At 40.6% G+C, this 12,215-nt stretch overlaps 1 protein-coding gene across 2 annotated transcripts in view; it reads right to left on the bottom strand.

Annotated features, from left to right (window-relative positions):
• Positions 1–12,215, bottom strand: part of dnah9 (dynein, axonemal, heavy chain 9) — a 507,475-nt gene that overhangs the window by 76,166 nt on the left and 419,094 nt on the right. For both annotated transcript variants that reach the window (XM_072558306.1, XM_072558307.1), the window contains exon 62: positions 11,429–11,556. In XM_072558306.1, the coding sequence (XP_072414407.1) occupies positions 11,429–11,556 (128 nt within the window). The remainder of the gene's footprint in view (positions 1–11,428; positions 11,557–12,215) is intronic.

Genomic DNA, 12,215 nt, shown 5'->3' with positions numbered 1-12,215 from the left:
CGCCTTCTTTGAGAGTTTTGGGGAAAATCAAAAGAGGACTCAGGAGCATTCTGAAAGCTAAGTATAAAATGCTTTGACACCTTCAAATGTCATTACCAGCTGCTGAATCATAATGCCTTTTGGAATACAGTGATTCATCAAATGGATTTTATCCTACAATGGTAAATTAATGTTTACATTAACCACCATTTTGCAAGCATTGTTAAGCATCTAAACAAGGTTGGGAGCTGTTGGAGAATAGTGTTTGGTCATTTAATTGGTCTATATTTGCATCCACTTGCTTCATGCAAAGCATCACAGCTCAAAATACATTGCAAACCTGACCCCAGTGTGTACTGAGCCACATTGGTCAGGTGTGCATTTTGAAAAGTACGAAAGTGCTAGGTTTGGTTTTCCTGGAGTCTGGAGCATACTCTGAACCTACTTCTTCGCTGATTTGGACATGGAGATGAAATGAACTTCAATACACTTACAGTCCTATGGATCATTGACATAGGACTTGTACTTTGCTGTAACTGGGAGCTGTGATTGGAGTACTGAGTTCAAATGCCATGTGACAACGAATTTGAGCATCAAAAGAGTCAGTTACTGAAAGGGTCAGAGTGATGGATTTACAGTTTAAAAGTCAACAAGTACAAACATTAGCTGGTAGCTACAATAGAGCCTGAATAGATTGATCTAATTGATGTGGAATCCAGTGGATTGATGTTTAAAAGATTCAGTGTGACAGGAATAGATGATGCATGACATTGTGAGCTGCAAAGTCCTCAAGAAAACTTGGTAAAATTATTGTCTCCATGATCCTTGATTTTGAGCAGTTTCTAAAAGAAAATTAAGAGGAAGAAACCAAATGATCACCAATTTTCTTTTTAGAAAAATGTTAGAAGATGAACCAGAGGAGATTCAAGTGAAGTTTCTTTCCTTCGCAAAACAATGGGAAACAATTGTTTTTGAGACAGCTGTCTAAATTATCCAATCAGTGCCAGAAAGAGCGGTTCTGACAAAAACATTACTCACTTCCTAGAATTTGTCTGGCTAATTTTCCAATGATGTATTCTGCTAAACTCAGTCAGCAAAGAACATCAGTGAATGGGATCCATTCAGCAGTCTTGTCTCCTTTCTTAAGGCATTAGCTGCTGTGCTCAGGCAAGTATTTTTCATGCACTGTTTAGCTGTCCCAGGGCTCGTCAATATGTCAGCAAGAGTAAATGGATAGATGCTTAAGTAGGTGGGTTAGGTGAGGTAAACTAGTCAAGAGATAGGGTGGCAGGTAGTTAAAGTGAGTGAGGCTAGCAGATGGATAAAGTGAGTGAGGATAGTCAGGTCAGGTGAGAGGGGTTGTCAGCTTGAGGTTAGTCAGGTTGGGTCAAATTAGGTCATGGCAAGGAGTTGGAGGGTCAGGGTAGCATAGTCATCTGGAGCTTGATGGTAAAGGAGTAAACAGGAGGTTCAGAGAGGTGAGGGTTGGGGGAGTCTTAGTCTGTAAATAGCTATGCAGGAGTTCGACCAGAACTTTTCAGTCTTATGTTTTCTGGTCAACTAATCAGGTAATTACATTAGAATTGTCCAAGGTCTCAGACTCCAACCTAAAACTGGCAGCATTTTTTGGAGGCTGATGGGGAGCAGGGCAGGTTCAAACCACCCAGGCCATTCCCATTGAATCAGTGCCCTGGGACATCTGAGGGGTTCCAACATGCATCTCTGGTCATGTACCTGGTCTCTGACTATCCAGAGACCAGAAGATCTGAGGCAGTATCCCAACCAGTGGCGATGTGCTCATTTGTCACAGATGATTAAACAGTATTAGGAAAGATCAAACAACCTTGCCATGTAAAGCCCAAAAGAATTAAACGTACATTATATTATGATATTTTCAAACATTTTATTTGATACACAGGTAATAATAATTCACAAGCATGTCATTTTATTTGGCCCTGGATTAAATTTCAGATTTCTGATCCTTCCGTCACCTTCATAACAAAACCTCATCTTGTGGCTAGCTCAGACCATCAGCTGTTTAAGCTCTCTCCAATACTGCTACCACCTCCAGACTTGGTAAGTTCAGTGCTCTCCAAGTTAGCTTTCCATCCTCCAATCATAAACTTCAGCTCATCTAAAACCCTTACCCCCCATATCTTATTCTGCACTTGTCAGTATTCTTGCCATTGACTCAGATTAATTCCCAGTGGCCCACTGTCTCAAATGTAAAACTTTGTTTAAATCCAATATCTCACACACCTCACTCTACAATCTTCACCTGAATTCACCAGAGCCAATTCTAGCCTATGATGCAGTCCCTGTTGTACTTACAATTGACAAAATTCTGTCTTTGGCAGTCTAGGTCCCAGACTGAAATTCCCTTAACCCCTTCATAAGACCATAAGTCATAGGAGCAGAAATTAGGCTATTCAGCCCAGCAGTCTGCTCCGTCATTCAATCATAGCTGATAACTTTCTCAATCTCATGCTCTCACTTTTTCCCCATAACCCTTAGTGCCCTTGACAATTAAGAATCTATCTCTGTCTTAAATATATTCAATGACCTGGCCTCCTCAGCCTTCTGTAACAGTGAATTCTATAGATTCATCACTCTCTGGCTGAAGAAATTTCTCCTTTTCTCTGTTCTAAAGAGTCTTCCCTTTACTCTAAGCCTGTGCCCTCGGGTCCTAATCTCTTCTGCCAATGCTCAACATCCACTCTGTCCAAGCCATTCAGTATTCTGTAAATATTAATTAGATCCTCCCTCATCCTTCTAAACTCCATTGAGGATAGACCCAGAGTCTTCCAACATTCCTCATATGTTCAGTCTTTTATTCCTGGGACCATTCTCGTAAACCTCGTCTGGACCCTCTCCAGCGTCTCTATACCTCATTTCCTCTCTTTGATGCTGTCCTTAACACTGATATCTTTGCCGTAGAGTCTGATACTTTTTAAATCCTTGCTTGTGGACCAACACACTGTTTTTCTGGTGCAATGCTGATTTTTTCCAGGCATTTCATTCTACTAAAGATGTTGTATAAATGCAAATTGTGGTTGTTTGTATTATGGAAGATTTGATGCTTTAGTCTGGTCATGCTTCGTTGTACAGAAGAGAAGTCTCAGATGATGTAATCAACAGTCAATGATAGTCCGCTGTCACACTGGATTACAAAATGCCCAGTATCGCCATTTGTTATCATGGTTGATGACGAGTTGAGAGCTGATTTCAAGGAGCAATCACTAAGCTGCTTACCTATTCATAGAATTGTATCATTATTTCTCTAACAACAACCATTAGATTAATATGAGCCTAGAAAAGGTACTTTACTGAACCAAATCAAATGGCTGTATGACCAGAAAAATCACAGAAAATTACAGAATATTTTCTGACTAAACACCCATTTTGAACAATACTGGAAGCATAACAGCCAAATGCAAGCCAAAGGAAACATCTATTACATCTGCAAACAGCAATTTAACCAAAATACCTCCCTTTGAAGTGAGGCATCGTTACCTCAGTGCCCTTTCCTGTCTCATTAAGTAACAAGCTATTATCGGAGAAAATTGTAACAAGAGCTGGAGAATGGTTGAAAACTCCTTATTTTGCAGATAGAATACAATCTCAACAGAAGGGGACCAGCAGTGTTGAATGAGTTGATGAATTGGACTGGGTTTGCTGGAGAAATTTGATTAACATCAATTATCCAAATGGAAGCTTGTTGTTGTTTAATTTATGATAGGAACTGAAGCTAACAAAACTACAATGTCTGAAAGGTAAAGCCATTCATGGATTAAATTGCATTGATTGTAAAATAATTGAAGTGATATTTCAGAAAATGAATGTGCAGTGAAGACTTTCAGGTTTTGATATTTTCCACAATATGTCACACACGTCAATTTCACTTGCACATTTGTTCTTTACAAACAGGTTATTGGCACGGCATTTGGAAATAGATTACTAAAGCACTCTAAGAGTAGCTATTAGTAAGAAATGACATCTTTTGCTTCTTGAGACTGAAGATTTAAGTTTTGACTTTATGACAACCTGCAGTAAGTCATTTTAGAGAGGTTATGCTATATAAAATACTATAAGATACAGGAGCAGTAGGCCATTTGAACATCCTGCCCCACAAACCTGTTATGAGTTAGCAAGTTGATGACTGAGCTGATGTAGCCTTAACTCCAATTACTTGACTGTGCCCCCCAGCCTTTGACTTTGTCTAACCCAGCATGAATATGTTCAGTCTGTACAGCTTCCCGGGAAGAGGAGAACATTCTGAATACTGCTGGCCCAGCTGGAGAAGAAATTATTCTTCATTTTAGTATTAAACGGGAGACCCCTTATTTTGAAACTGTTCCATCTGGATTCATCCACAAGGGGAAACATCTTCTCTGCATCCACCCTGAGCAGCCCCTTGAGAATCTTGGATATTCCTGCTCTTGTACTTATGGGCGGCATGGTGGCACAGTGGTTAGCACTGCTGCCTCACAGCGCCGGAGACCCGGGTTCAATTCCCGCCTCAGGCGACTGACTGTGTGGAGTTTGCACGTTCTCCCTGTGCCTGCGTGGGTTTCCTCCGGGTGCTCCGGTTTCCTCCCACAGTCCAAAGATGTGCTGGCTAAGTGAATTGGCCATGCTAAATTGCCCGTAGTGTTAGGTAAGGGGTAGATCTAGATGTAGATGTAGGGGTATGGGTGGGTTACGCTTCGGCGGGGCGGTGTGGACTTGTTGGGCCGAAGGGCCTGTTTCCACACTGTAAGTAATCTAATCTAATCTAATCTAATCTAATCTAATGAGCATAGACACAATCTTTTTTAAAAATTCATTCACAGGATGAGGGCGTCACTGGCTAAGCCAGCATTTATTGCCCATCCCTAATTGCCCAGAGGGCAGTTAAGGGTCAAACATATTGCTGTGGATCTGGAGTCACATGTAGGCCAGATGAGGTAAGGATGGCAGACTCCTTCCTTAAAGGACATTAGTGAATCAGGTGGGTTTTCCAACAATCGACAATCGAGTCACAGTCATCATTAGACTCTTGCTTCCAGATTTTACCACATTGCACCATTGGCTGTGGCAGGATTTGAACCTGGGTGCCCAGAACCTTACCTAGATCTATGGATTACCAGCCTTGTGATAATACTACAAGGCCATTGCCTCCCCATTCCATCATAAGATAACATCTTCATCCCATGAATCACCCATTGTAAACATCCCTCACCTGCTTACAATACAAGTAATTGCCTCTTTAAGTAACATGAGCAAAAGTGCACACAGTACTCTCACCTGTCCAGTTGTTGTATGTTCAGTTAATTTCCAATTAGGAGTGCTGCATCTTTCACTATGTAGCTGAAAGGTGACAGTCACCTTAATTCAAGAGGACCATAGGCTGATTTCTCATTAGGGAGAGATGAGTATGAGGGTAGCCACACCTCAGGCAAGGGATGTGGGTGGAATTGCAGGGCCTTCATGGTAACCTCAGCTCATTCCAGGAACTGAACATGCACTGTTGGCATCAGGAACCAGCCATCCAGCCAACTGAACTAATCAACATTCTGAAAATAATCATTAATAGATGTAACCACAAAATAGGTGAATACATTGAAATCGAATGCTTGAGCAAGGAAGAAATCAGACACTTGATTCTGTAAGAGATCGAGTAAGAAACTCAGCGGCAGATTTGAGCACAGGAGGCTCTCAGGAGGAAACCCATGCAGTGGAATAAAGTTTGATTAGGATGAGATCAGAAAATGAGACTAAACATGATTCTTCCCCTCAACACCACCTCCCAGTGAAACCGAGGAGAGATGTTGCGAAGTCCCGTGACAATCTCAATAGAAGAGCCATATTTATCAAGACAGATCATAGACAGAGGGGGTAACAGTGGCCATGTTAATATCACACTAAGATCTTGAAGTTGCTGCTCTTAAAACTCTGTCGTTCTCCACAGATAAGCAGACGTAGGCGATTCAGCCCATCAAGTCTGCTCCACCATTCAGTTAGATCGTGGCTGATCTGATAAATGCTCAACTCCACTTTCAATTCTACTCCCCATATCCCTCAATTTCCTTAATTAAAAATCTGTCTATCTCAGCTGTGAAGAGCCAGCCTCAACAGCCCTTCTGGAAAATAATTCCATAGTTTCACTACCCTCAGAGAAGACATTCCTCTTCATTTCTGCTTTAAACATGTGACCCTTAATTCTGAGATTGCATCCTCTTGACCCCAAAAATGCAAACAATATTCCAGCTGTGGTCTCAATAGTGCTTTGCATAGTTTTAGCAAAACCTCCCCACTTTTAAATGACACTTTTTTAGATTAAAAAAAGGCCAGCGTTCCATTTGCCTTCCTGATTATCTGCTGAACATGGATGCAAACTTTTTGTGATTTATGTTCCAGGGCTCCAAAATCCCTCTGTTCTGGAGCTCTCTGTAAACTTTCTACATTTAAATAATATTTAGCTCCTCTATTCTTCCTGCCGAACTGCATTATCTTCCATTTCCCACATTATATTCCATTTCCACTCTCTTAACCTGCCTATGTCTCTCTGCAGACTTTTTAAATCATCCTTACCACTTGCATTCCCATGTGTTTGTGTGTCACCTGCAAACTTGGCTACAGTACGTTCACACCCCTCAACCACGTCAATCATATATGTTGGAAATAACTGTGGACCCAGCACTGATCTCTGTGCTAGGCCACTTGTTACAGGTTGCCATCCTGTAAATGTTCCCCTTATTCCAACTTTCTGTCTTCTATTAGTTAGCCAATACCCTATCCACACCAATATACTACCTCCACCAGCATGAACTCTGATCTCATAAAGAGTGCATGGTACATTATCAAATGCCTTCTGAAAGTTTAAATATATTACATGTATGACTTTCCCTCTATCTATCCTGCTTGTTACCTCCTCAAAGAATTTGAGTAAATTTGTCAGGCATGATCTCCCCTTCATGAAGCCTTGCTGACTTTGCTTGATCATATAATGTATTTTGAAATACCCTGCCTATTCCATCCTTTATGATAGACTCCAACATTTTCCCAGTAACGGACACTAAGTTAACTGACCCGTGGAAACCGGTTGTATGAGTCCTTCCCTTTTCAAATACCTGTGGTCTGATGACTCACAGAATTACGTACATCACAATCAAGAAGAAATCATTTGGACATTGCACTTGTAATTCTTTTGCTGGCTTGTAGACAGAATGACAAATTCTAAACAATGAAAGCCCATACATGCAATTTGCTTCTATTCGTGTAAAACAATTACATTCCTCATAAAGCATTTTATGTAACCTTCATTCATAGAAAGGAACAAAATGCAGTGTTAACATCTATCCTATAATAGTGAGTTTCAGTAGCTACATATGTTTCATGTGCTCCCATTGCATGCAAGCCTTAAAATGACTAAAAGGTTGTCTTTCATAATGCTTAATGATATACACAGAGAATTGGACTTCAGTTGCACAAAACAAATTAATTGTAATTGGTTTAATCTATTGCAGTAAAAACCAACTTAGCTTATTTTGGGGGAAAAAACCCCATAAGTTTATCATGAGAAACTGGTTATTGACTTTACATGTTGCTGTACCTATAGCTGAAACGAGAGATCTGAGCTGTAAGGCAGAGCACACACGTTATAGTGACAGCAAGCTGAGGTATATGCACATGGTTCTCCCAATTGGAATCAAAGAAAAAAATCAGGTTTAAATCTAAGCTGCCTGTCATGATAGTGGCAAGATCAGGAGCAAATTTCTCATTTTCTCTTACTCTACGTTTATGTTAGTAGGAGTACTAGCTGTTGCTTTGTAAAACCTGCAATTCATCCAATTCCATGTGTTTTCTGCCAAGTGAGATAGGGTAAAATCATTCTTGTAACATCGCCAAATATCTGTAAATATTCTGCATCCTGACATTGTACTAACATAAAGGTACAGTTTTCACAAACGATACGGATCATGAGTGTTACTGCAAAAGAAAAAGCAGACATGTTCTCGAAGCTTGAAGTCTTTCATTCACCAGGGTGGAATGGCAAGAACAATACCATATTCATATGTTCAGTCATTTTCACTAGTCTCTTCTCTAATACACAGCTTAGGGAAGTCATAGAGATCAGTGTTGCATCACGATAACCTTCACGCACCATGATTGCCTGAATGGTGTTCATTCCAAATACAAGCCTAGCAGCTTGCACAGTTGAGTTCATTTTTAACAGAACCACTCATGTCCAAATAGATAGTCTTGCTATGGATATTTTTAAAGTCCGGCTCTTACTAATATCTTCTTATTTAGCAAGAGAAAGGAATCTTTGATGGAATGACTCTTAGCATATGTTCCATCATTAGTTGTGATTCTGTGATTGGACATTACTTACTGAACAATCCAATGTGTGCTAAGATTCACATAAATAGCCAATTCAAGATAATCAGCCAGAGTTGCACGCAAACTCACTTGTGTGTGCTAGGTGCTACGTATGTAATAACTCACAGGCCCTATCCCACATAACCAAGATCAACATGTCCAGGCATTACATCATTTACAAGTTTATAAAAGCATGAGGGATAAAACCTCAGACAATCAGCGTTGACTCTTGCCAATAGATCAGCACCATTTCTCCTGCATTATAAATTTCTGTTTCCTTGAAACTCCTGTAGTCTATCCACATTAAGTGCAAGACTAAATGTTTTAACAGGTTGTCTCTTCCTTCAGCAACACTCAAATCTGTGCTAGCACGCAACTATTTGTATAGATCTGTTTCTGTTGAGTACAATATTACATATATCAAATATCATGTTGTAAGTTTGCTCACTGAGCTGGTACTTGAGTGTGGTGCTGGAAGAGCATAGCAAGTCAGGCAGCATTTAAGAAGCAGGAGTGTTGACATTTTAGGCATAAGCTCTTCATCATTATGCTCAAAACAGCGATTCTCCTGCTCCTCAGATGCTGCCTGACCTGCTGTGCTTTTCCAGCACCACACTCTCAAGTACCAGCTCAGTGAGCAAACTTACAACATGATATTTGATAGCCTCTGATCTCCAGAATCTGCAGTCCTCACTTTCTCCTTGCTGAGCTGGGAGGTTGGCTCTCAGATGTTTTGTGTCCACTCCAGGTAACATCATCAGGTATCTTCCACTGAAGCACTGGTGTTCTGCCCTGGTTTCTATTTATGTATCTTGGTCTCTTCAGGTGGGTGATATAATTTCTGGGTCCTTCTCTCAGAGGTTGGTAAGTAGGAACCAAATAGATGTGTTTATTGATGGAGTTCTGGTTTGAATGCCAGGCCTTTAGGAATTCCCATGCATGTCTTTGTTTAGCCTTTCCTAGGATGGATGTATTGTCCCAGTTGAAGTTATGTCCTTCTTCATCTATGTGTAAGGATACTAGTGATAGCTGGTAGTGGTTAGTTGGTGTTAGAGTCATAGAGATGTACAGCATGGAAGCAGACCCTCCGGTCCAACCTGTCCATGCTGACCAGATATCTCAACCCAAGCTAGTCCCACCTGCCAGCGCCCAGCCCATATCCCTCCAAACCCTTCCTATTCATATACCCATCCAAATGCCTCTGAAATGTTGCAATTGTACCAGCCTCCACCACTTCCTCTGGCAGCTCATTCCATACACGTACCAACCTCTGCGTGAAAAAGTTGCTCCTTAGGTCTCTTTTATATCTTTCCCCTCTCACCCAAAACCTATGCCCTCTAGTTCTGGACTCCCTGACCTCAGGGAAAAGACTTTGTCTATTTATCCTATCCATGCTCCTCATAATTTTGTAAACCTCTATAAGGTCACCCCTCAACCTCTGACACTCCAGGGAAAACAACCCCAGCCTGGAGCCTCTGATGCTCCAGGGAAGACAGCCCCAGTCTGTGCAGCCTCTCCCTATAGCTCAAATCCTCTAACCCTGGCAACATCCTTGGAAATCTTTTCTGAACCCTTTCAAGTTTCACAACATCCTTCCGATAGGAAGGAGACCAGAATTGCATGCAATATTCCAACAGTGGCCTAACCAATGTCCTGTACAGCTGCAACATGACCTCCCAATTCCTGTACTCAATACTCTGACCAATAAAGGAAAGCATACCAAACGCCTTCTTCACTATCCTATCTACCTGTGACTCCACTTTCAAGGAGCTATGCACCTGCACACCAAGATCTCTTTGTTCAGCAATACTCCCTAGAACCTTACCATTAAGTGTATAAGTCCTGCTAAGATTTGCTTTCCCAAAATGCCGCACCTCACATTTATCTGAATTAAACTCCAACTGCCACTTCTCAGCCCATTGGCCCATCTGATCAAGATCCTGTTGCAACCAGAGGTAACCCTCTTCGCTGTCCACTACACCGATGTCATCTGCAAACTTACTAACTGTACCTCTTATGCTTGCATCCAAATCAAGTTTGTGTATCCTGGTGGCTAGTTTTCTGCCTGTCTGTCCGATGTGTTGTTTGTTGCAGTCTTTGCAGGGTATTTTGTATATGACATTCGATTTGCTGGTTGTTGCAAGAAATGATTAATGATACTACAACCGACTCCACAATTACAAACCAAAAATTTCATGCCAAAAAACTTTGCACACCAAAGTGACTGACTGGGAATGGACAAAAATGTGAGAATGAGCCATCAGCAAGATGAACCTAAAGGACCGTATACCAACAACCAGCTAATTGAATGTCATATACAAATTACCCTGCAAAGACTGTAACAAACCAGCAAACGGGCAGAAAACTAGCCACCAGGATACATGAGCACCAACTAGTCACCAAAGGACATAACCAGCTGCCACTAGTATCCTTACACACGGACATTTAGGACACCATTTCGACTGGGACAACACATCCATCCTCGGACAGGCTAAACAGAGACACGCACGAGAATTCCTAGAGGCCTGGAATTCCATCAAAAAACACATCGATTTGGACCCCATTTACCAACCTCTGAGAAAAAGAACCAGAAATTATATCACTCATCTTCACAGACCAAGATACGTAAATAGAGATCGGGACAGAACACCAGTGCTTCACCAGAGGCTCACTGATGATGTTACCTAGCATAGTGACGAAATATCTGAGAACAAACCTACCAGCTCAGTGAGCAAACTTACAACCGGAACCACAATCTAAACTACAAATCTTCTAAAAAAATCGCAAATCTCAAGTATCACAAATTAAGCTGGAAACATTAATAACAATGAAAGCAGAGGAGTGGATTAAATCTTTCTGTTTTGACACATAGTTCTGAATAATATGTGCAGCAATTCAAATTAAATGGATACCATCCATATTTAGGTATGATTAAAGAGTATCCTCCATTTAAGTACAGAAACAATCAAAAGAATGGCACCTTAAATTGCAATGACTTGCCTCCCCCATATTTCAGCCTACAGAATCAAACCCATATAATCAGTTCTTGGCAATACATTCAAACAGTTGTAAGGATGTTACACACCTGTAAAATAACCCAGTGACCTTCTTTGGCTGCCAGGTCAAGAGCTTGTTCAGCTACCACCTCCTGTCCTTGGCCAAGTGAGACATTGTGGAAATTTTTATTATCGAATGTCCAACCCAGCTTTTTACCTATGGTTGAAGAACAGCTGTTAATATATAAGAGTAAAGAATATACCATCTTTTGTTGGTACGATCTATTTCTCTTCGACAAAAAAAAATGTTGAGACAGCATTTATGGTGAAAACAGTATTAAATACAATATATTGGGTTTTCAGACCTTTAATATGAAACCATGTGCATAAAAACAGAACCAATATATTTTATTCAATTTTGAATCAACGTTTGTTTATATTGGATATACTGTGTTGACAAGCAATTTAATCTTCAACCTGCCATTAGCCAAATCACACACTGATAAAGTCAATTTCAGAGAATTAAGTTGATATTTGAAATTCATTGCTTCCTCCGTTAAACCAGGAACATATTCTCAAGTCAGTGTTCTTGTTCTTTTACCTAAATTAACACAACCCATCAAGTGGGAATATTGATCGATATGCAACTCTAATGTTGGGTTGTTCACTCTTTAAGTCATGCTTTTCTTGAATGCTTTTTGATGTCAAAGTATAGCAAAGCAACTCTTTAATTAAAATAATAATACTGGCATCTAACTCCTCAATAAGTAATATTGGGTAAAAGTTGAGGTGAAGTTAGCGCACAGCACTCTTAATTAGTCCACCATCAACAACAGTTTGCACATTTACTTGGGAAATGTGGAGCATATTCCTTCA

The sequence above is a fragment of the Chiloscyllium punctatum genome, chromosome 39 (genome assembly GCF_047496795.1).
Source record: "Chiloscyllium punctatum isolate Juve2018m chromosome 39, sChiPun1.3, whole genome shotgun sequence".
Classification (NCBI taxonomy): domain Eukaryota; kingdom Metazoa; phylum Chordata; class Chondrichthyes; order Orectolobiformes; family Hemiscylliidae; genus Chiloscyllium; species Chiloscyllium punctatum.
The sequence above is the reverse complement of the archived record's forward strand: the minus strand, read 5'-3'. Positions and strand labels throughout refer to the sequence as shown.